Genomic DNA, 26,779 nt, shown 5'->3' on the forward strand with positions numbered 1-26,779 from the left:
ATATATATATATATAGATAGAACCAAGATGACGCCACTCAGGCCTTTGTTATTGTTTTTTGCCATCCACGTTATTGAGTAATTCTCACTAAGCTGTATTAACTATAAACGATCATGGTTACACAACGTTTTGTGTGTTGATCCGTTTTACTTCCGGATGGCAGTATTGTGAGCTCCTTAGCCAAGCGCATACAATCTAAATATATATCTCTCATACTCTAAAAGATTAAAAACACCTTTGATAATTTTGGCCAGAATATTCGGCCTTTGAATTAAATATCGATCGTTTAACCCTCTCTTACCAGCCCTTTTCAGGATTTTCCCCAAAACTTCACACCCACCCAAAACAAAAACATATATTATGTTATCACTCAAACACAATAGGAGTAAGTTCTTGCGATAAATACTTTCTTTACCAAAACATGCTCTACAACACACTGTTTGTTTTATGATGTACAATTGAATAAGAAAAATGTTAGTTGTATCTTAACGAATGTGACAATTTTCCTGTAGTTGGTAAGGAGATGGTTAAAATGCCACTCATCTCGTTAAAAGCTCTAAAACCTGGGATTTTAAGAAGTTTTCAAGATTAGAAAAACAGGAAAAAGAAGAAGAAATGATGAAAAGTACACCAGTTTACTTTATTTGAAATTGTTATCAGTTTAATTAACATTTATTTTGATTTGTTTATACATGACTTGGCAGATAATAATATTATGATTTGAAAACGATAATGTATCTAATAAACAAACAACCACAATTCTGTAGCAATATGAAAAAAACATAAAAACAGCGCATTTTTTTTAGAAATTTGGCCGGAAAACTCATCCTTTAAATATTGATGGATTAAAATGACACTTACTTGACAAAAAGTCTCAAACCTGGGACTTCCTTGAAATCTTTATTGAAGTCCTAGGTTTGAGTGTTTTTGACAAAGCGATGATCATTTTGATTAATCGATATTTGAAGGAAGAGCTTTCAAAAAAAAATTTTATGTGTTGTTTTTTAAAACTTTTTTTTTTTTGTTTTAAATTTACTAGAACGGCAAAATAAAGAATCGATAGTTTGTAAGGCCGTGTGAAAGACTCGAAAAATATCCCAGTCTATTTCTTTAAAAGTTATAAATTCAAGAACTATAATATTGCCGTCTTATATGAAACAGTATAATCATAAATATAGTAGAGTTTTACAAATACATTTTATGGGAGAAATTATCAATATTTTTCACGATTTTTACCCATGCACGCTTTGCTCCCTCTTCCCATCCTTCTCTCTCTCTCTCTCTCTCTCTCTCTCTCTCTCTGTGTCTCTCTCTATCTATCTATCTCTCCCTCTCTCCCTCTCTCTCTCTCTCTGTCTCTCTCTATCTATCTATCTATCTATCTCTCCCTCTCTCCCTCTCTCTCTTTCTCTCTCTCTGTGTCTCTCTCTCTATCTATCAATCTATCTCTCTCTCCCTCTCTCTCTTGCTCTCTCTCTCTCTCTTTGTTTCTCTCTCTCTCTCTCTCTCTATCTATCTATCTCTCTCTCTCCCTCTCTCTCTCTCTTTCTCTCTCTATCTATCTCTCTCTCCCTCTCTCTCTCTCTTTCTCTCTCTCTCTCTCTCTCGCTCTCTCTCTCTAGATTTAGAGCTCTTCTTATGTCTCTCCATCCTTCTCTTTCTCTCTCACTCTGTTTAACAAACACACAAACACAAACACACACACACACACGCACACACGTATACAAACTCCTTTTCTCCTTGCAAGTTTTTTAAAATCAATTTATCAACTAAATATCTACACCGCTCATTTTGATTGTCGCAAATTACTGCCCGATTTCAGGAAAGTCGTTTATGTATTCATCCGTACTGTAATCAATGGTAGTGAGTCGGTCAACACTCATTGGTATAAGGCTGATGAGTCCAGAAAATAGTCCCTGTTCCCTGAGCAATACCTTGCCCTCCCACTCTTTGTGACGAACTTTCTGGAGATCCACGTCCGGTTTGAGGTACCCGAGCATTTCTGAGGTCGCTTTTTTGATGGTTTTCTTCAGGTTCTGCTGTTTCTCGTTTTCGCAAATTGCTTGTATTTGGCATAGAGGGTGCACGATTTGTCTCTCGATTTCTTGGAATGTTCTGTTGAAAGTGAAAGTAAGATTGATCATGTTCTCATTATGATTTTGACAAGCATATAAAAATGCAGTTAAATGGTTCCACAATCTACTTCCAATCTGGTCTTAGGTTAACATTCTATCTATTCTTCTGATATTTGTTATATTTACTGACTTTAGCAATTATTCTTATAGGGAATTGTACTGAGGTATTATAAAACAGTTAAAACTCAACTCAATCAATAGAGACGAGTTAAAGACATTAACACTGAGAATAGATATAAAATTCAAGATGTAGCATTATTTACTCTGGGGAACCCACGGTTCTGTCTTAATAATATGCCGTACACATAAGAGAGCGGCCATTATGCATTAGATTTCACTAAAATTAGATACATAAAAAAACTGATCGGCCCGCTAGAAGAACCCACAAAGACGATTAGAAAAGCAAGATGTGTTAGAATCGTAGATAATCCGAAATGAAAGAAGCAGATTATCACAGTGACAACAGCTCCAGCACTTAACTCTCTCCTCACCAACCATCAGAAAATCGCCACAATCGTTACGATATAACCAACAATTTTATCTTTCTGATTTCTTTCGCACATCACAAAATTTAATGAAAATATGTTGTATTAGCTATAAAAACTTGACACTGTGTTGTAGAGCTCATTTTGAGGAAAAACATTATGTATAAAATGTACTTGTTGCTTTTCTGGTTGAGTAAGAAAATTCTAATGTTGTGTTGGGTGGGTTCAAAGATTCGGTGAAAATTCTGAAAATGGCTGGTAACGGAGGGAGTTAAAGAGGAAATCATGATTTTTCAGTTTTGCAAACAAAAAAAAACACGATCGTTGACCATCTCATTGTTTTATAAATCTATGCCCCTGACATACTTCCTAAAAAACTCCAACGACTGTAGATAGTGGTCGATGTTGTCATAATTGACTTTCTTCACTCCGCGCGCCATCTTGACGTTTGTTAGAAACTCTTTGATCGTTTTGATGACCTGAAAATATAAAAGGAATCAAACGAAATTAGTGGGAGGTTATTATAATAGCTGTGCTAGACATGGAAAATTTTTAATAAGTTTTTATATAGTGTAATATCCACTAAACGTACTAAACGGCGCTTTACAAGGAGTCCCTGGCCAACAGCAACATTTAACATTTAGGACGGGACATGACGCTTGTTAGGCGATATTACAAATATTTATTTTCGAACAGAGACAACGCTATTATTAGATACTCATTTTACACCTGAGTACGGTGAGAGAATGTGAGTAAAGAGCCCTTTCCAAGGACTCAACTATGCGCCGAGCTGGGCTCGGACCCAGGAACTTCCGATCCGAAAGCGAGTGACATACCACTAGACCACATAGCCGCACAGTAGATGGCAGAGAGGCACGAGGCAATCCAAGGAAGTCCTGGATAGGAATTGTGGAGGCAAGGCAGCACTGGCAAAAAGATAATCGACTGCTCGGAAATGGCCCTTGAGCATGAATTATGGCGTTCCATGACACTCAACCTCCGTAGGGCGAGGGACCTCCGGTAAGGTAAGGTATTAATATAGTTAGTGTGACGTCATAGTTAAACAAAATTTAGAAAAGCGAAAGTTAAAATCGACGTAGAGTTTATTTGCAAGTCTGATATCCTATAGTGTTATGGGATCATTGTTGGAATGAAAATACTTTCAAACAGACTCAAAATATCGTCCATTACAACAATACTAAATTAAGCCCATAATAGGCTTCAACAGCCGTGACGTCACTTCCCTCGTTATGGCGTATAGTAACTTAGTAAATCAAATACTTCTCCGACAAGCATAAAAGTGTATCCATAGGAGAAAATCATTATAAATCTGATCATGTTTTGATTTTTATACATTCTGATCAGGACATGTGAAATTCAATTTTAAAACTGTTATATTATTTACTTTTTGGTTCGATACTGTGTTGAACATCTTACCTGGGTGTTTTGGGGCAGGATCTGTTTAATGGTCAGCATAAACTCCCCCAGTTTGTGCTCGAACCGGCTTTCTGCGTCTCTGGATTTTGCCACTTTTGGTGGCATCAGTTTTTGGTATTCTTGTACCCTTCTCACCAAAGCAAAATCTCTCTCTGGAGACGAGAACAATAAAAAAAAAAATGAATATCGACTAAATGTACTCAAAGCGCTTTACAAGGAGTATCAATCCAATAGCAATACTTTAAAAAATAATTGTAAAAAAAAATTGAATTTCCTTGGAATTTTTTCTCTAGGGGTCTATTCCAAAGAAAAACTGGAATAACCCAACGTCAGCCGCAGTGCAGCGCCGCAATTGAGCAAGGGCGAGGTGACTTGCTCAAGGCCACACAGTGCAGCGGCGGATGATCGAACTTGGTACCTTCCTGGTACGAAGCAAAGACCGTACCGCTGAGCCACGCACAGTAAGTCGACAAATGACGCCTATTAACAAAAACAAAAAAACAAAACATAAAAGAAACTCGAGCTTTGATACAGCGCAATATCCACAAACCTACTCAAGGCGCTTTACAAAGGGTCGAAAGCCAACGGCAACACTTACACTGTAGGGCGAGACATAATGCCTGTTAGACGATATTATTACAATTATTTGATACAGAGACAGAGCCCGGTCGTTAACAGCGTTGTCTCTGTCTGGAAAATTTTTAATATCGCCTTACAGGCGTCATGAGTCTAGTTCTGCATGTTTCATGTTGTTGTTGATCATGGACCCTTTGAAAAGCGTTTTGAACACGTTTTGTGGAATTTCACTATATAATAAAAGCTCAAGTGTGTTAGTTTGTTTTTAAATAACATGTCACAAGACCGAAGGGCGAGAGCTCAAGTGGTCGCTGGTTCGGATACGTAAGTAAGTTTTTTAAATAAATGACACAGCATAGCAGTTTTCCCTTAATGATGAAAATGCGACGTAGCACATTTAGCACACAAAGTCGCTTCTACACATAGACCACTTCCCTTGATTAAAAGAAATGAGCTTTTATATAGCGCAATATCCACTAAACGTACACAAAGCGCTTAACAAGGGGTCCCTGACCAACAGCAACACTTAACATGACGCCTGTTAGGCGATATTACATTTTTTTTTCGGACAGAGACAACGCTGTTAATGGCCAGGTACACATTATACACCTGAGTACTGTGAGATAATGTGAGTAAAGAGCCTTCTCCAAGGACACAACTATGCGCCGAGCGAGGCTCGAACCCAGGACCTTCCGATCCGAAAGCGAGTGTCATACCACAAGACCACATAGCCGCACAATTTAATATTTCATACCTGAGCTGGACAACAGTATTCGTGTATCCGGCCTTTTCACTAAATCTTCCTTGCAACCCTTGACCTCGTCTTCCCATAATTTAACCCTTAAGGTCAGTTTAGCACAGTTGGTGAATTTGAGTAAAACCTTGTCCACTAATATGTCCTGAAATAAATTGATAGTAAATGGTTGAAAATAAACCAAAGAATAATTTTTAAAAACCCTTGCCAATAGGGTTCAATGGTCGTGACGTCACTTCCCCCGTATTGACTCATAGTAACTTAGTAACTGGTTCTTAACTATCGGAACAATGGCGGACGGCCTTATAAAATATCTTTCCGACGAGCATAAAAGTAGTGCGGGGCGGTCCTTGGCAAGCTTAAGGACCACGGTCCTACGGTCCTTGGGAAATGAAGACCGCAAGGACCGGTCCTAGGACCGGTCCTTTTCGACATTGAACATTCCTGAGAGACTGATGGAAATTCGAACCGGTTTGACCTTTGAGACCGTGGGATCGTTCATTCTTGAACCGTTAAAGACCGCTACACGATGAAAACCGTGGTCTACAGGAGTAAAACACACGGAGTAGTCACACTCATTTCAAATTGTAACCTAATTAGAGAAGAGGGGTGATGCCTTCTTTATTTGCTCACCGTACTTCATTGTTACTTCGATAATTTAATAAAATTTGAAATTTATCCCCATTAATAATAATAATAATAATAATAATAATAATAATAATAATAATAATAATAATAATAATCTTTATTGTCCAAATTAAAGGCAATTCATGTGAGGTAAACAATGCTCAGTTTGGTTCATGGTATGAACATCAACACATTTACAAATACAGACACAGCCATACACGAACATACACGCTTGCACATTGTTTCTACACATGTATACAAAAGAAATGAGCGTACATACAAACACATATACATACATACATACATACATGCAGACATACATACAAACCAGCATATCATCGTATATGCATGCCTACATTCATACATACATACATACATACATACATACATACATACATATATACATACACACAGACACACACACAGACAGATAGAACGATACGATATATTTGCTGGGACAGCAGATAACCATATTATAAATATAGTGTCTTATATTAAGAAGAAGATGGCAATAATTGTGATGATGATGATGATGATGATGATGATGATGATGATGATGATGATGATGATGATGATGACTACGATAATGATGATGATGATGATGATGATGATGATGATGATGATGATGATGATGATGATAACGACGGCGGCAATGTCGATGATGATGATTCACGACACTGCTTCTCGTTATTTTCATTGGTTGTCTCATTTTTCCACAGAAGATTTGTTAATTAATTTTATGGCGGTTGGAATGAAGGTTGTCTCTTATGTCGATTTGTCCGACATTTTGCTTCTAGATACCGTCTTCCGGAGCGCAGAAGTTGGAATTTTTCGTTCAGCGGATGCCTCTTTTCGTTGATAATGTTAAAAGATTTCTTCTCAACTGCATTAATATAAGTTGTGTCAAGGCTTCTAAGGTCTGTGTTAATTATTTTTGAAGCCTCTCTGAGGGTTCTATGTAGTTTGGATTTTTCTTTTGTTCCACAGCTTCCATACCACGTTGTGATGCCAAACGAAACGATACTCAATATTAATGACTTGTAGATTTGTATCATGGTCTTTCTGTTCACATTGAAAGACCTTAATTTTCTGAGTATATACAAGCGCTGGTTACATTTTTGATGACATTGTTGGTGTGCGATTCAAATCTTAGACTGTTATCTATAATTACACCAAGGTATTTAAACGTTTCAACAGTTTCAACCGCCTGATTGTTAATTTTTTTTATTTGTCTTGCTCTTTTTCCTATTTTTCTGTGATCAAACAGTTGTTCCTTTGTTTTGTTACATTGAGCTCTAGACAGTTATCGGCACACCATTTGCTGAATTTACTAACTTCCTCAGTGTATTTAAATTCGGAGACGGAATCATTGAGCAGGCCGAGTATTGCGGTGTCATCAGCATACTTGATGAGTTGGCAGTTATCAAAGCTAGCCACACAATCGTTTGTATAGAGGATGTAAAGTAGAGGTGAGCTTACACACCCTTGTGGGCATCCGTTTGAAAGAGTTTTTACTGATGATATATTTGAGCCTACTCTGACATGTTGGGGGCGATCGATGAGAAAGTTGTTATACCAGTTGATGAGGTAATGGGGAAGGTTTAGAGCATGCAGTTTACTGATTAATATGTTGGTTTTCATGGCATTAAAGGCAGACGAAAAATCGACGTATAGGATTCGGCAGTAGTTGGCGGGTGAAACATCCAAGTGATTTGATATTGAATGCATCACTGTGAGGAGTGCGTCTTCCACACTAAGATTTTGTTGGTAGGCAAACTGATATGGATCAAGTATGTGTTGGTCATATATAAATTGCAACAGCTCTCTTTTCAGAATTTTTTCCAGACATTTCATAATAATTGATGTTAAAGCAACAGGTCTATAATCATTCAGCTGAGTTGGTGGATTCTTTTTGGGTACTGGAATTATAGTCGATGTTTTCCATATAATTGGGATTTTCTGTTCATCTATTAACGGAGATAATGGCATCGCCCAAGGCGTTGATCGAGTTGTTCGTGGCGTTGATACACACACGCAACTCCTACCCCCCCCCCCCATACACACACATTAGAGGGCAGCGAGCATTGAAGAGTGAGAGAGAGACGTGAAGTTATAATAAGAGGGGGTGGATGAGGTAATAAGAGGGGTCGATGGTGACTTTTCGCCAGATCTAACAAACTCAGCTACCCATTCATTGCTGAGTAGACAGGGATTCAGAAAAAACTCGACTGCACCCGGGATCGATCTCTGGCCCTTTGCGTATAAAGAGAGTGCTCTATCAACTGAGCTATCGGGGTCCCCAAATATTCTATTGGACTTTTTTAAAATTCAGACGTTATAACTGGGTTTTTTGGAAGGAAGAAACTAATGAAACTCATATTATTTGATTAGTAAAAACACCAAACGAAATTTTTATATTATTTTAAATTATCATTATTTTAAATTATTATTATTTTAAATGACAACACTGCGATAGAAAGGAGTGGTGACAAGAGATGGACAAAAGAAAACAAAAAATCGGATTTGCTACTTGCTAGGTTCGACACATACACACACACACACACACACACACACAAACAAACACACACATCTTTAGTAGTCACATACATTTCAAACAATAACCCATTAGAGAAGAGGGGTCATGCCTTCACCATAGATCATTGTCATTGCGATCATTATGGTGTAGTAAATTTTGAAATTTACCCCGTATAATGGAATCGTCCAAGGCGTGCGCCTCCTGTTCCCCCATCTCACACACGAAAGGGCGGTTTGCGGAGTGGAGGTTGGTGGTCGTCTGCCTGTATGGTCGTCTGTGTCGTTTAGTGTATGGCAAAGGGGGGTGGGTGCGATTAATTAAGTGGGATGGGTGGTGATTGGTGGAAGATAGGCAACCGAAGCAACGAATCGCTGGGGAAGTAGTAGGCTATGGCGCGAGACGTAGGACCGTGGTCCTTAAGCTTGCCAAGGACCGCCCCGCACTAGTTGAAAGGTGATAAGAAGTGAGGACCGCCGCCGGTCTTCCCCTATGGGACCGGTCTCCGGTTCACAGCTAAAAGACCGTGGGACCGCCGGTCCAGACCGGTCTTCAGCGCGGCACTACATAAAAGTGTATCCAGATGAGAAAAACATAAAAATCATGTTTTGACTTTTATACATTCTGATTACAGGACATGTGGAAAAGTTCTAGCCAGAATGAAGAATAAAAATTACCAATTTTCTTTGTTTAGAACCAAGCTGCTTGCCGTTGCTATACGTTTGAATGGACGCTAGTCTATCGCAAAGTGCTTTTCGCCAGATCTAACAGACCCAGCTACCCAATCACTGCAGGGTGGACAGGGGGGTCAGAGAAAAATTTCGACTGCACCCGGGATCGAACCCGGTCTCTTTGTGTGTGAAGCGAGCGCTCTACCAACTGAGCTATCGGGACCTGCCCACATATGGATAAAGCTAAAAAAAAAAAAGAAAAAAAAACCCCGACAAATTGAATTATAGATAGTATGCACTTGGCTAAGAAGCTCACAACAAACTGGAAGTAACGGACCAACACACAAAATTATGTGTAATCATGAACTTTTAAGTCTGGTTCATACAGTATAGATAGAATGCGCTTGGCCAAGGAGTTCACAACATTGCCATCCGGAAGTATAACGGACCAACACACAACTCTGTGTAACCATGAACTTTTATAGTCTGGTTAATACAGTTTAGTGAGAACAACTCACAAACGCGGATGGCAAAAACAATAACAAAGGCCTGAGTGACGTCATCTGCATACTATCTATAGATAGAAGTACTCAGAAACGTGGATGGCAAAAAACAATAACAAAGACCTGAGTGACGCCATATTTTTTTCTATACATTCACTTTTTGGTATCTATTTTATTCACCAGCTTTACGCAGCAGGTCATATGTAATGAAAACGGATGGTCCATACCTGAAATACGGGAGTTAGTCTATTTCGTCTGTGTAGCTGGCAGAAGCCATCCAACGCCTCGGGGCTGTCAAATGTTAGTGCGATGATACAACCTGTTTTAGACAAAAATGGTAATATTAATTATGGTCATGATGATGATGATGAGGATGATGATGATGATGATGATGATGATGATGATGACGAAGATGATGATGATGATGATGATGATGATGATGATGATGATGATGATGATGAGGATGATGATAATTGCATCAGTAGTAGTAGTAGTAGTAGTAGTAGTAGTAGTAGTAGTAGTAGTAGTAGTATGGCATCCGCTTTCGGATTGGAAAGTCCTGGGTTCGAGCCCCGCTCGGCGCATTGTTGAGTCCTTCGAAAATGGTTTTTACTCATATTCTCTCACCGTAATCAGAAGTAAAACGAGTACCTGGCCGATAACAGCGTTGTCTCGGTCTTAAAAAATGTAATATTGCCTATCAGGTCTCTTTCTTCATGTGACGTGTTGCAGTAGATCAGGGGTCCTTTGCAAAGCGCTTTGAGCACGTTTAGTGGATATTGCTCTATATAAAAGCTATGCGTAAAGTTGTTATTTTTTTTAATATCTGAAAAGTGTGTTTGACACGGTGCCAGGCAAAGCAAGAAAGAAAAATGCAAGAAACAAAACCATCCCCCAAAACAGTCTTCCTCGACTGGGGATCGAACCTAAGACCGTCATATTTCTTTCTGAGGGGAATTGGATTCAATAGTCTGATGTCACGTCCGCCCACCAACTTGCAGCTTGGTTCTAAACAAAAAAAAATCTCCATGCTGGCTAGAACTTTTTCACATATCATGTGATCAGAATGTATAAAAGTCAAAACATGATTAGATTTATAATGTTTTTCTCCTCTGGATACGCTTTTATGCTCGTCGGAGAAGTATTTCATCAGGGCGTCCGCCATTGTTCCGATAGTTTAGAATCAGTTACTAAGTTACCATGCGTCATTACGAGGGAAGTGTTGAACCCTATTATTCACATCAATTTTCTTTAAAAAAAAAAAAAAACAAAAAAAAACAAAAACAAACCCATTGAGCTTTTGTATAGTGCAATATCCACTAAATGTGCTCAAAGCGCTTTACAAGGGGTCCCTGGTCAACAGCAACATTTAACATGTAGGACGGGACATGACGCCTGTCAGGCGATATTACAATTTTTCGGACAAAGACAACGCTGTTAACGGCCAGGTACTCATTTTACACCTGAGTACGGTGAGAGAATGTGAGTAAAGAGCCTTTTCCAAGGACTCAACTATGCGCCGAGCGAGGCTCGAACCCAGGACCTTCGATCAGAAAGCGAGTGTCATACCACTAGACCACATAGCCGCACTTTATTCTACTCACTGTGTTTAACTCCCTCTAAAATGACTCCATTCCCGACATGCCTCGATTCCATTCCACCCTTGAGTTTGGTAAGGTCAAGGTCGCGTAGATACTCCTGTAACCTGTCCATGACGTTCATCATGAATGCGTGGTGTGACCCGACCACTGTGCCCTTGTCTGGTCGAGCATCCAGGGCGTCCAGGTATAGCCCAATGCAATCTGTATCAAATTGGTAAAATATTCATGAATTAGTATAATATATTTTAAACCCCCCCCCCCCCAAAAAAAAAAAAACAAAAAAACTTGAGTTTTTATATAGCGCAATATCCACTAAACGTGCTCAAAGCGCTTTACAACGCGTCCCTGACCAACAGCAACACGTAACATTTAGAACGGGACATGACGCCTGTTAGGCGATATTACAAATTTTTGTTTGGACAAAGACAACTCTGTTAACGGCCAGGTACTCGTTTTACACCTGAATACGGTGAGAGAATGTGAGTAAAGTGCCTTCTCCAAGGACTCAACTATGCGCCGAACGCGAGGCTCGAACCCAGGACCTTCCGATCCGAAAGCGAGTGTCATACCACAAGACCACATATGAATGTAGGAGACGAGCATCTAGGGCGTACAGGTATAGCCCAATGCAATCTGTATCAAATTGGTAAAATATTCATGAATTAGTATATATAGAATGAATGAAGGAGACGAGCATCTAGGGCGTACAGGTATAGCCCAATGCAATCTGTATCAAATTGGTAAATATTCATGAATTAGTATATATAGAATGAATGAAGTAGACGGGCATCTCTGGCGTACAGGTATAGCCCAATGCAATCTGTATCAAATTGGTAAATATTCATGAATTAGTATATATAGAATGAATGACGTGGACGTCTCCAGGTTCTTTGTGCGGCTATATTATGGTCTTGTGGTATGACACTCGCTTGTGTAACTTAACCCTCTCCTTACCAACTATAGGAAAATCGTCACATTCGATACGATACAACCAACATTTTTCTTATTCAAATTTATTTTGTACATCATAAAATTTAAAGAATATGAACAGTGTGTTGTAGAGCATGTTTTGCTAAAGAAATTATGTATCGCAAGAACTTACTGCTATTGTGTTTGAGTGATAAAAATGTATTTTTGTGTTAGTTGGTTTTTAACGTTTTGGGGAAAATCCTGAAAATCGCTGGTAAGGAGAGGGTTAAACATATTATCTTTCATTTAGTTAATTCTGACACAAAATGTGATTGACGCGTTTGGGTCATAGAATATATATATGAAACACTTGAGCTTTTATATAGATAGTAAGTATGAAGCTGACGTCACTCGGGTCTTTGTTATTGCTTTTTGCCATCAGCGTTTATGAGTAATTCTCACTTAACTGTATTAACCATACTATAAACGTTCTAGCTTACACATAGTTTTGTGTGTTGGTCCGTTTTACTTCCGGGTGGCAATGTTGTGACTTTCTTAGCCAAGCGCATTCTATCTAAAGGGAATATCCACTAAACATACTCAAAGCACTTTACAAGGGTTCCTTTGCCAACAGCAACATGTAGGATGAGACATGATGCCTGTTTGGCGATATCACCATTTTTCAAACAGAGACAACGCTGTTAACGGCCAGGGATCATTTTACACCCGAGTACGGTGAGAGAATGTGAGTAAAAAAAACTTTTTCAAGGACTCAACTATGCGCCGCTTAGAGCGGGACCCGAACCCAGGAGTTTCCGATCCTTGTGAGATTTGAATGACGAGTTTTATGACCAAATTTTGAACACCTGTGTTTCCAGAGCAAGGCATTTAACTGGTAAAAACTTCTTCTTTCAGCTATCCCGCATTTTGCAGGGTTGCCATATTGAATGCAAAATCTCCATGCACCTCGGTTCCTAGCATCATCTTTCTCCAGGCCTAGTTCTTTCATATCGTTCTTTACCCTATCCGACCATCTAGTCTTTGGGCGTCCTCAACTACTAAAACTGCTAAAAATAGACGTCGTTTTATGTAAATATAAATATATATTCTATAATTTATCAATACAAGCTACGTCACTGGTCCAGTCATGACGTCCACAACCATACTAAAAGGGCAATTTGATTGTGTCAACAACACACACCTAAGATCACTTAACGACTCGACCCTACAAAAACACTGGACCGACCCGAGTACCCTATTGTTTCGTCAACTAAATTAACATAGATCTACAAGTAAGACCAATCATGCCAATCTCTGGAAAAACACGTTTTTAAGATTTTGGCCATAAAACTCGTCCTTTAAATATCGATCGATTATGTTAACTCTCATCTTGGTAAAAACTCTCAAACCAGGGACTTCATGAAGGCTCGGGTTTGAGAGTTCCTAACAAGGTCATGGTAATCTGAATCGATCGATATTTGAAGGATGATTTTTTTTTATCTGGCCAAAAATTTAAATACGTGTTTTTTCAGAGTACGGCAGAATATTGTCCGTGCTTGCACGTCATGGAAGTTCTTTCTTGACATGACCTGCCGTTAAATCATTAGACTATTTCATACCTGAATGCAAGAAAAAACAGGCAATCAGCTACATTTGTTTAACAGTGCAATTATTACACGCCTGTAAGGTATGAGTGAAGTAGCCTTGGACAGTAGTTTATGAACCCTTGAAAATGACGCACCAAAACGCTATTTAAATAAATTATTTCATCGTCATCATCATCATCATCATTGCCTTTTTCACCTTGGGTCAGGGTAAAGGCCACAGACATAGTTTCCATCCTTCTCTATCCCGAGCTCAATTTTTAAATTCGTTCCATGTCTTATCACTTCTCTATATAGATAGTTCGAAGTTGACGTCACTCAGGTTTTTGTTATTGTTTTTTTTTTTGCCATCCGCGTTTATGAGTAATTCTCACTAACCTGTATTAATTTGATTATAAACGATCATGGTTGCACAAAGTTCTGTGTGTTGGTCCGTTATACTTCTGGATGGCAATATTGTGAGCTCCTTACCCTAGCGCATACTATCTATATCAGCTTCTTTAATTCTTATTCGTGTTATGACACAAATATGGTACTAAGAGAACTCGACATGTTGATTCAAAAAATGGAGCCATTCATTATTAAGATATTCACCACAATATTGTAGTCGTCATCGATGTTTCAAGACTTGATAGCCATCATCAGGGTTGTGTTGAACATCAGAACAGTTCTGATATTGATAAATGTGTCAGTGCATGACAGATTAAGTCGGAGGGTGAAAATTTTGAATTTGCATTTTTGTTGTTGCAATTTTTGAATGAATATGCTCAACAGAGCATCTTAATCATTATTTGAAGTAAATCTGTTGATTTTTTAAAATTTATGGTCAGATGTATGGGAATGGTATCCAGCAACTGTTCTCAAATTTCATACTTTTCAACTTGAATAGCAGTAAAAATTATTTAGAAATGAAATTAAGCTTTGATATTTCTCGAAGATGTACAAAAAGGGTTGATTTAATCATTTATGACAAGAACTCATTTTTGATTTTTAAAAAAAAATTGACCTTCTAACTAAACTGGCAATATCTCAGTTCAAACCATTTCAACATCCGACTGATTATGTCATTCACTGTAACATATGACATTGACCATTACATTGACCATAAAAAATATGCCTTTTGCGTCACGATATCATAAGATATCGTCGCCTAGGCATTCCACGAAGGAATATAGATAACTCATCAAGCAAGATGTCAGATGTCAAGAGGAATCACCCATGTTGTCCAAGTGAGCAAATTGGGGGTTAATAATCTTGCTCAAGGAAAAAAAACGAAAGTGCCTAAAGTGGGGCTCAAACCAGGATCATGCGGATCACAGTGCAATGCCTTAAACACTCGGCCACTTCGCCCTCAATTGATCATAAAGGCCTAAAAACGATGCAGACTACAATATCACAGATATTACATAGTACACCCTGAATATTAAGAATTTTTCCAATTTCAAGTCAGCAGATTTGCATATTATTATATGATATAGGCTCTATATACTATATTATTATCCAGAATTCAGGCCCAAGTTGTCTTAGCCAAGAGTTAGTTGTCACCTGGCCACTTTATGAACATGGTAGGTTTCAAGTTACCCTGTGTCCTGTCAAGGCCAGGAGAGTAGACGTCTTAATCCACTTGAGTGGCAGGGTGGTTGTGGGTCGTGGTAGGGGTCTAAGTGGGTTTAATGCTAATGAAAATGTGTGCTGTAGGTTGGTGACATTGGCGGTTGGTGGTTGTATGGATTTAATATATGAAAGTATATAATACTATGTTTTGATATTTTTATAATAATAATAATAATAATAAGAGTAATAATAATAATGATAATAATAATAATAATAATAATAATAATAATAATAATAATAATAATAATAATAATAGTATTATTATTATTATTATTATTATTATTATTATTATTATTATTATTATTATATTATATATAGTAGTAGTAGTAGTAGTAGTAGTAGTAGTAGTAGTAGTAGTAGTAGTAGTAGTAGTAGTAGTAGTAGTAGTAGTAGTAGTAGTAGTAGTAGTATGTTTGTTTTTAAGGGTATTACGGCGCCTGCAACACATTGAGGTCATATCAGTGCCAGTAAAAAGGAAGAAAATGGGATAGTAAAATGTTATAGAATTATAATTAAAGCACCCAAGAAAATGTAAGACAAGGGAATGGTTCAAATAGGAAACATGTAGATTCAAGAGCACATTATCAATGTACTAAGTTCGGGTTCACATAAAAATCTCAACTAGACACCAGCACAAGACCTCACTAAGAGGAATACACTCAACTGTTTACAAATCATTTGTTAAAGATAAAAAAATAACAGTACGTAACAGATAGACTATTTACGAGGAAAAATATCATCTCCCAAAACTATGATTATACATTTGAATGTTTCTTCCCAATCTATTATTTGTTTAAAAATAATAATCAAATAACACATGGAGTTGAGTGAAATATCAAGACTTATTTTTGAAGAGAAAGTTGTGTCTCTAAAATTCCAGTTAACTTCTAATTGGATTCACTAGTCTGATGTCACGTCGCCCAGCAACGGTGGCCATCGTGGTTCTAAACAATGAAAATCCGTACTTTTTATTCTTCATGTTGGCTAGAACTTTTCATATGTCATGTGATCAGAATGTATAAAACTCAAAACATGATTATATTTATAATGTTTTTCTCCTCTGGATACACTTTTATGCTCGTCGGAGAAATATTTCATAAGGGCGTCCGCCATTGTTTCGATAGTTTAGAACCAGTTACTAAGTTACTATGCGTCATTACGAGGGAAATGACGTCATGACTGTTGAAGCCTATTCCGGACATTTTTTTTTTTAGCTTTTAAGTCGATTTTTTTTACTTCACCTAGATTTTTCCGACAAAACACAATGGGTTACATAATATACTATATTCGATCGATATTCGGAATGATGTGAACTCGAGACCATAACGCCCGAGTCTTTGTGTCATTGATCAATTCCATAATTATTGTTTGCGTTCAACGTCACTAATTGCTCAATAGTTGTTTGCGTTCAACGTCACTTATAGCTCCATAATTGTTTGCGTACTACATCATCAATCGGTCAATGAGTATTTGCCCTCTTCGTCATCAATAGGTCAGATGTGACATTTTATCGGAGGTCAATTGAAAAGAAAGAGGAGAGTATGCATTGTGATAAGTTGTAATAATAATAATTGAGCTTTTATACAGGGCAAAATCCACTAAACGTGCTCAAAGCGCTTTACAAGGGGTGCCTGGCTAACAGCAATATTTAACATGAAGGACGGGACATGACGCCTGTTAGGCGATATTACAATTTTTTTCAGACAGAGATAAAGATGTCAACGACCCGGTATACTCATTTTACATCTGACTACGGTGAGAGAATGTGAGTAAAGAGTCATTTCCAAGGACTCAACTATGCGCCGAGCGAGCGAGGCTCGAACCCAGGACCTTCTGATCCGAAAGCGAGTGTCATACCACAAGACCACATAGCCGCACAAGTTGTACTCACTTGGAGGTCGAGGAAAAGCGGGTCTTGAATCGTCCTTCAGAGCTCCCACTTCCATCTTGACTTTGGTCTCACTCAGCACTCTGGGAAAGGAAAACAAAAGTAAAAAGGATCATGTTTTGATATTGGCAATAATATATGTGTGACCCAGCCTCTCAAACTAGTCATATGTTGGAGGATTTTGATGCAATAAAATAAAACATATTGGAGGACAATACTCTTCAACAGTCGTAACGTCACTTCCTTCCTTATGACGCATGGTAACTTAGTAACACTGGCTCTAAACTATCGGAACAATGGCGGACGCCCGTATGAAATATTTCTCCGGCGAGCATAAAAGCGTTTCCAGAGGGAAAAAAACCCCATAAATTTGATCATGTTTTGACTTTTACACATTCTGATCACAAGGCATGAAGAATAAAAAGTAATGATTTTCTTTGTTTAGAACCAAGATGGACGCCGTTGTTGGGTTGCGTGACATCAGACTACTGAATCCTATTAACATTGCTTAACACGAGCCACTCGTATGAGGTCATACTTTTGTTGCGTTTTGGTAATTAATAGATATAACGAAATTGACGTCACTCAGGTCTTTGTTATTGTTTTTGCCATCTACCACCCACGTTTCCCATTCAATGAACGTGATGATAAGTCGATCAACTCAATAATAAATAGTTGAACAAAAATGAATATAACCGCTTTAAAAAAAGGAACAAAATACCAGAACCAACAAAAGTTCATGGTTTTGTGTGTTGGTCCGTTATACTTGCGGATGGCAATGTTGTGAACTTCTTAGCCAAGCGCATACTGCTTATAGAGAGATCGAAGTTGACGTCACTCTGGTCTTTCTTATTGCGTTGTGCCATCCGCGCTTATGAGTAATTCTCACTAAACTGTATCAACCAGACTATAAACGTACAAGGTGACACATAGATTGTGTGTTGGTCCGTTATACTTCCGGGTTGCAATGTTGTCAGTTTCTTCGCCAAGCGCATACTATCTATGGTGAGAATTGTAGCGTTTGTATTCCTGTGTGGTTGGAGTATGACTGGAACGGTAGCGTGATGGGGTCGATGTGTGAGTTGGTCAGATTCAGCGTGGGTTACGCAACTGGATGCGTGGGTTGACGGAGGCAGGAAGCAATAACAAACCCACATGGTTGCCATTACCTCCACCATCATTCTCGCTCACGGTTTGTGGAAAGCACTTCATTACAGGCACGTAATAGTGAATCTAGTTTTTGTTTTGAACATTTCTATTATTATTCTTTGTAAATTGACCCATATTAAAAGAAACATACAAACAAAAAAGGCATGACCAGTCACTAACAATGCCGTGTAGTGTGTAGACAGTAACACAGTAGGGTGAACATGACTGACACTGACATTGGGGTCGGAATGTCGGAACCCATGAGTCGTTCGCAACTCTGCCTCACGTATTCATTTAATCAGTCAATTTAATTTTTATTAAGCTTGCGTAAAACATACAAACAAAAAAGACATGACCAGTCACTAACAATGCAGTGTAGTGTGTAGACAGTAACACGGTACGGTGAACATGAATGACACTGGGATCGGAATGTCGGAACCCAGTAGTCGTTCGCAACTCAGCCTCGCGTACTCATTTAATCAGTCAATTTAATTTTCATTTAGCTTGCCTATTCTTCAAGTTTATGTTATATTCACCTTTTCTATTTAAAAAGGGTAATCCAAACAGACCATAAACGATTTTATAATAAGCCGACTTCAACTTCCATCACACACGAACTTATTTTGGGTATTTTTTTTTTAACCAAACCGTTTGACTCAAATTAAAGCTTCGGCATTGGATAAGGAGCGAGGTCCCTGTTGCCATCTTGCTTAGTTTATACAGAGACTGGGTTGCCACCTTGGCTGTTCTTGATAAATAGTAAAATAGTACAACCTTGTGCAATATGAGAGAGAGAGAGAGAGAGAGAGAGGAGAGAGAGAGAGAGAGAGAAATTTTGAACAAAAAACGAATCTCTCTCTCTCTCTCTCTCTCTCTCTCTCTCTCTCTCTATTTCATCTGTCACACTGTTTGACAATCTTCATCACCTGGCTCACTTGTACTTGTAATATCGGGTGTGAGATAAAATTTTGAACAATTATTATTATTTATAAAGTGCAGAATCTTTTCAAATAAACGGATAAAATAGAGATTAATTCTAATCGAACAGTGGAACACAAAGGCAGAATTTGCGAACAATCTAACACATAAGTGTCGTGGTCTTATTTATAAAATGCAGAAACTTTGCAAATAAACGGATAGACTAGATGTTATTTCGATTCGAAAAGTGGAACACAATAGGAAAATTAGCGAATACCCAGTCCAGACATAAGCGTTATGGTCTTATTTATAAAGTGCAGAATCTTTGCAAATAAACGGATAAAATAGAGATTAATTCGATTCGAAAAGTGGAACACATAAGCAGAATTTGTGAATGCCCGGTCCAGACATAAGCGTTATGGTCTTATTTATAAAGTGCAGAAACTTTGCAAATAAACGGATAGACTAGATGTTATTTCGATTCGAAAAGTGGAACACAATAGGAAAATTGGCGAATACCCAGTCCAGACATAAGCGTTATGGTCTTATTTATAAAGTGCAGAATCTTTTCAAATAAACGGATAAAATAGAGATTAATTCTAATCGAACAGTGGAACACAAAGGCAGAATTTGCGAACAATCTAACACATAAGTGTCGTGGTCTTATTTATAAAATGCAGAAACTTTGCAAATAAACGGATAAAATAGAGATTAATTCGATTCGAAAAGTGGAACACATAAGCAGAATTTGCGAATGCCCGTCCAGACATAAGCGTTATGGTCTTATTTATAAAGTGCAGAAACTTTGCAAATAAACGGATAGACTAGATGTTATTTCGATTCGAAAAGTGGAACACAATAGGAAAATTTGCGAATACCCAGTCCAGACATAAGCGTTATGGTCTTATTTATAAAGTGCAGAATCTTTTCAAATAAACGGATAAAATAGAATTAATTCTAATCGAACAGTGGAACACAAAGGCAGAATTTGCGAACAATCTAACACATAAGTGTCGTGGTCTTATTTATAAAATGCAGAAACTTTGCAAATAAACGGATAGACTAGATGTTATTTCGATTCGAAAAGTGGAACACAATAGGAAAATTAGCGAATACCCAGTCCAGACATAAGCGTTATGGTCTTATTTATAAAGTGCAGAATCTTTGCAAATAAACGGATAAAATAGAGATTAATTCGATTCGAAAAGTGGAACACATAAGCAGAATTTGCGAATGCCCGGTCCAGACATAAGCGTTATGGTCTTATTTATAAAGTGCAGAAACTTTGCAAATAAACGGATAGACTAGATGTTATTTCGATTCGAAAAGTGGAACACAATAGGAAAATTGGCGAATACCCAGTCCAGACATAAGCGTTATGGTCTTATTTATAAAGTGCAGAATCTTTTCAAATAAACGGATAAAATAGAGATTAATTCTAATCGAACAGTGGAACACAAAGGCAGAATTTGCGAACAATCTAACACATAAGTGTCGTGGTCTTATTTATAAAATGCAGAAACTTTGCAAATAAACGGATAAAATAGAGATTAATTCGATTCGAAAAGTGGAACACATAAGCAGAATTTGCGAATGCCCGGTCCAGACATAAGCGTTATGGTCTTATTTATAAGTGCAGAAACTTTGCAAATAAACGGATAGACTAGATGTTATTTCGATTCGAAAAGTGGAACACAATAGGAAAATTTGCGAATACCCAGTCCAGACATAAGCGTTATGGTCTTATTTATAAAGTGCAGAAACTTTGCAAATAAACGGACAAGATAGAGATTAATTCGATTCAAAAGTGGAATGCAAATGCAGAAGTTGTGAATACCCGGTCCAGGCATAAGCGTCATGGTCTTGTTTAAATGAAACAATGCAGTTTAAAAAATTTATGGTCATTGAGTAATTAAGCTAAATATGCGGAGTTCAAATAGATAACTTGATCTGTGAAATTTTTTATAATTAGCTGTTTTTATTCTCCATCATTTAGATTATGTGATTAAGTTTATAATTGAAATACAAACTTTTTCTCACTTATCAATGTTTTGCAATAAAGGAGAGTGTGAGTGAACCTGTGCAAAGAAAATTATTTGATAGAGTGATATTTATCATGCTTTTCAGTTTGTAGTTGAATTCTAGAATGGATTCTTTATAGTTCTCATTGATTGTATGTCAGTATGTCAGTCTTTAGGACACCGATTACCCTAATGCGGTCACAATTTACAATGTGACGGCCACAAGCCCGTTAAACGCAGAGTGGGGTATTGTTGTTTGCAAGTAATGCTATAGTTTTAATAGGATATCTGTCTCCTATTAAAATACATTCCTGTGTTGGATTTTGGATTAAATTCATGTCTTCTTCGGATTATGGGATATTTAATTTTCATGGATTGTGATTGTGATTTTCAAGACTATTAATGTAAGTAAATGCCCAAATAGATATTTTTATTCATTTATTCTTTATTTTTTTTTTTTAGTTTTGTTTTGTTTTGTTTTGAAGCATTTATTATAAGAAATAATGTACATATGCACTTATACACCAAAGACTGCTTTCAACTGATTATTATTATTATTATTATTATTATTATTATTATTATTATTATTATTATTATTATTATTATTATTATTATTATTATTATTATTATTATTATTATTATTATTATTATTATTATTATTATATTATTATTATACGAGTAATTACCATCCATAACAACCTGTCAAATTCACATATGTAAGATGCCAAGCCAAAATTAATAATAAAATAATAAAGAACACGATTGACCGTTGACTACACATGCATACGACTACCAGAAATATTTTGTAAACAATGTAACACAATATAATGTGTAAGTTTCAAAGCAAATGCAACCACAAATAACATCAAAGAACAATGTGGGACTACTGTTTTAATTTCATAAAACCAAACGCATATTTTCTGCCCCCGATATTGAACGTGTAGTTAGTATGTATCGTACAAACAACATTCGTTTAGACAGGTAGTCGGGATTCTAGCGCCAGTTTTATTTGGGCAACCGTGATTGGGATTTCACTCAATGCACTTATTATTATTATTATTATTATTATTATTATTATTATTATTATTATTATTATTATTATTATTATTATTATTATTATTATTATTATTATTATTATTATATAATAATAATATTAATAATAATAATAATAATAATAATAATAATAATAATAATAATAATAATAATAATAATAATAATAATAATAATAATAATAATAATAATAATAATAATAATAATCAGTTGAAAGCAGTCTTTGGTGTATAAGTGCATATGTACATTATTATATAATAATAATATTAATAATAATAATAATAATAATAATAATAATAATAATAATAATAATAATAATAATATAATAATAATAATAATAATAATAAGTGCATTGAGTGAAATCCCAATCACGGTTGCCCAAATAAAACTGGCGCTAGAATCCCGACTACCTGTCTAAACGAATGTTGTTTGTACGATACATACTAACTACACGTTCAATATCGGGGCAGAAAATATGCGTTTGGTTTTATGAAATTAAAACAGTAGTCCCACATTGTTCTTTGATGTTATTTGTGGTTGCATTTGCTTTGAAACTTACACATTATATTGTGTTACATTGTTTACAAAATATTTCTGGTACTCGTATGCATGTGTAGTCAACGGTCAATCGTGTTCTTTATTATTTTATTATTAATTTTGGCTTGGCATCTTACATATGTGAATTTGACAGGTTGTTATGGATGGTAATTACTCGTATAACATTAAGTGATTTTTAAACATTTTTACGGCGTTTTAAATGTCTTTTTTGCATTCATTGCCGAGCACCTCCACTTTTCTGTTACTATTTTAACGATCAGCTGATTTTCTCTTGCCTCCCCTTTAATTTCGCGGACTTTTTTCAGAACGAGGCGTGGGAGTGGCTAGTAGAGAGTCCCCAGGATGTGATAGGACTGTCTAGGGCAAGTCAGGGTAAGGAGAAAATACTAACGAAAGAGTGAAAATATGGAGAGGCTTCTTATAGAAACGACACAGACAATGGACGTTTCGGGTATAAACTCTTCGTCAGCACAAAAATACACACATTAACCCTTTCCTTACCAGCCATTTTCAGAATTTTCCCCAAAACCTCACACCCACCCGACACAAAAACAGACATTTCTTACTCAAACAGAAAAGCAACAAGCACATTTTATACTAATATTGTTCGACAATATGGGCTCTGTTAGAGAATGTCAAGTTTTTATAACTATAGCGAAAAGAAATGAAATCTGGAAGAGAAAAATGACGGTTACATCGTAACAAATGTGACGATTTCCAATAGGTGGTAAGGAGAGGGTTAACGTGGAAAACAAATAAAATAAAATAAAATGCAAAATAACTTGTATCGTCTGTACTCAATGGTGCGTGGTTGCAGTGTACTGTTAATTTGTGTATTGTTGTGCTGACGAAGGGTTTGTACCCGAAACGTCCATTGACTGCATCGTTCCTATACGAAGCCTCTCCATTATCACTCTTACGTTAGTATTTTCACGATCATAGGGTTCAGGCAGCCCCTACCATTTTCTACTTTTCCGTAGTGAGAAAGGAATTTTTTTTGGTTTAGACAGTAATGAATTTTTTTTAAAAATCATAGATATCTAAAACAACTCCATACACCAACAATTGTGACCCAACGTCTCAAAACGGTATTATGTCGGGAATACCCAGATGCTAAAAAGTCAAATTAAAGTTAAACTGGAGAAAATCATTAATGATTGGTATTCAGCAACCTGAAATATGGTATTCCTTCTCTTCAATAAAGTTTATAAACTCAACCCAAGTCTGATATTTCTAGCTACAAATTCAATTTTTAGCATCTTAGTCACCCCGACATAATACCGTTTTGAGGCAAGGTTGCAAGTTGTATTTTTACCTGTGCAAGACAGATCGGAATCTCATTTTAGCCGCCATTTTATATGTGTATTTGTGTGGAATGTATAGACCAATCCTTCCGTCTTTGTGTATAAAATATCCCAGACTTTTTCTATCCTTGCATTATTTACAGAGTAATCCACAGAAATGAGAACCACATTTTGTCGTTAAATTGGACTCCGTAATATCAATATTATTATTATTATGATTTTCGTAGAAAACAGATATTGTATCTCACATAAGAATGAAGTAACTTTGAAACAATTATTGTTAATGTACAGTCTACAATCTAAAAATAAATTGTAAAAATGAACAATTAAATAAAAATCATATTATTATTATTATTATTATGATTATTACTATTATTATTATTATTATTATTATTATATTATTATTATTATTATATTATTATTATTATTATTATTATTATTATTATTATTATTATTATTATCATCATTACTGTTATTATTATCATTATTATTACTATTGTTATTATTGTTAATGTTATTATTATTGTTATTATTATCATTATTATTACTATTATTATTTTTGTTATAGTTATTATTATTGTTATTATTATTATTATTATTATTATTATTATTATTATTATTATTATTATTATTATTATCATTATCATTATCATTATCATTATTATTATTATTATTATTATTATTATTATTATTATTATTATTATTATTATTATTATTATTATTATTATTATCCCCACATTTTTATTGGCCTACATTAATATTTCAGGCCCATTTTGACTTCATCAGGACCAAACACTACAAGTTCAACACGTTACTGATGATAACCAAAGAGACTTGAGACAAGCAACTATCTTATTATTACCTAAAATGTGTCTTGTCGAAATCTATGGCGTATTTTCTTTTTTCATTGTTTTCATAACAAATAAATAAATAAATAAATAAAATAAATTACTAAAATTCCCTTCATTCATCCCATAGGGGAAAGTTGTCTCTAGGGTCTATTCCAAGGGAAGACTGAAATAACCCAGGCGTTAGCCGCAGTGCAGCGCCGCAAATCGAGCTAGGGCGAGGTGACTTGCTCAAGGCCACACAGCGCTGCGGCGGGTGATCGAACTCGGTACTTTTGGGATACGAAGCAAAGACCGTACCGCTCAGCTACCCTGCCCCTTTTATTCCTTATTCCTAATTATTAGCTAAAACTTGTCTTGTCAAAAACTTTGAGGTCTTTTATCTATTCATTGTTTTCATAATTAAAATTGAATTCCTATTTAGATAATCAATAAATTACTAATTCAAAATTTGCATGTAAAATCAAGTCATAATATTATTTTTCAATTAAAATCCATAAGAAAAAAAAAACGTGTAAAATAATTTGTATCTCTAGTAACTGTTGCTCCTTGGCAAAAGAAAAACACTATTGCAATGAAATGTAAACACCACCACCTCCGCCGCGAATGGTCTAGTGGTATAACACTCGCGTTCGGATCGGAAGGTCCTGGGTTTGAGCCTCGCTCGACGCATAGTTGATTCCTTGGAGAAGGTTCTTTACTCACATTCTCTCACCGTACTCAGGTGTAAAATGAGTACCTGGCCGTTAACAGCGTGTCTTTGTCCGAAATAAATTGTAATATCGCCCATCAGGCGTCATGTCCCGTCTTACATATTAAGTGTTGCTGTTGGCCAGGAACCTCTTGTAAAGCGCTTTGAGCAGATTTAGTAGATTTTGCTCTATATAATGCTCAATTTTTAAGTAGCTAAAATGTGTCTTGTCGAAAGCTTTGGGGTCTTTTGTTTATTTCTTGTTTTCATAATGAAAATTGAATTCCTATTTATTACTAAAAAAAATACTAATTCAAAATTTGCTTGTCAAATCACCTCATTATATTATTATTCAATTAAAATCCATGAGGAAAAAAAAATTTGTAAAATAATTTGTATCTTGATAGTAACTATTGCTCCTTGGGCAAAGAAAAACACAGTTGCAACGAATTGTAAACACCACCACCTCCACCGCGGAATTTTGGTGTTAACAGTACAACGAATATCGCCACAGGTCAGGCAGGATTTCATCGCCCGCGTTGTTGTTCCAAAAACCAATCGCTCATAAACACGGGTGTCTCTCAACCATAAAAACACAATGCAACTCGGAGAATGTTATTTTTGCCGTGGCCGGACCGTCATTTGTTCCCGATCGCCTCAATAGGGTATTATGTTGGTATGAACCCAGAGAAGGAAATAATAGACTTCGGAGGTAAAATAATAATTGTTACTAAAACATTATAGATACGTAGTTCGAAGATGACGTCACTCAGGCCTTTGTTATTGTTTTTGCCATCCGCGTTTGTGAGTTGTTCTCACTAAACTGTATTAACCAGACTATAAAAGTTCATGGTTACACAGAGTTTGTGTGTTCGTCCGTTTTACTTCCGGATGGCAATGTTG

The 26,779-nt window shown here is 36.3% G+C and overlaps 1 protein-coding gene across 3 annotated transcripts in view; it reads right to left on the bottom strand.

Annotated features, from left to right (window-relative positions):
* Window positions 1–1,330: 1,330 nt before the first annotated feature.
* The window catches only part of LOC144957101 (uncharacterized), a 74,761-nt gene continuing 49,312 nt past the window's right edge, over window positions 1,331–26,779 (bottom strand). For 2 of the 3 annotated variants that reach the window (XM_078888067.1, XM_078888066.1), the window contains exons 2-8: window positions 17,341–17,420; window positions 11,326–11,523; window positions 9,949–10,040; window positions 5,388–5,532; window positions 4,058–4,209; window positions 2,987–3,099; window positions 1,331–2,115 (exon numbers count right to left, since the gene is read on the bottom strand). In XM_078888067.1, coding sequence (XP_078744193.1) covers window positions 1,806–2,115; window positions 2,987–3,099; window positions 4,058–4,209; window positions 5,388–5,532; window positions 9,949–10,040; window positions 11,326–11,523; window positions 17,341–17,395 — 1,065 coding nt within the window. In that variant the 5' untranslated portion in view covers window positions 17,396–17,420 and the 3' untranslated portion in view covers window positions 1,331–1,805. Of the gene's footprint in view, window positions 2,116–2,986; window positions 3,100–4,057; window positions 4,210–5,387; window positions 5,533–9,948; window positions 10,041–11,325; window positions 11,524–17,340; window positions 17,421–24,348; window positions 24,637–26,779 lie in introns of those variants that run through there. The other variant, XM_078888065.1, reaches the window with a different exon arrangement.

Source organism: Berghia stephanieae, chromosome 11 (assembly GCF_034508935.2).
Source record: "Berghia stephanieae isolate SIO BIC M18660-M18661 chromosome 11, UCSD_Bste_1.3, whole genome shotgun sequence".
Classification (NCBI taxonomy): Eukaryota; Metazoa; Mollusca; class Gastropoda; order Nudibranchia; family Aeolidiidae; genus Berghia; species Berghia stephanieae.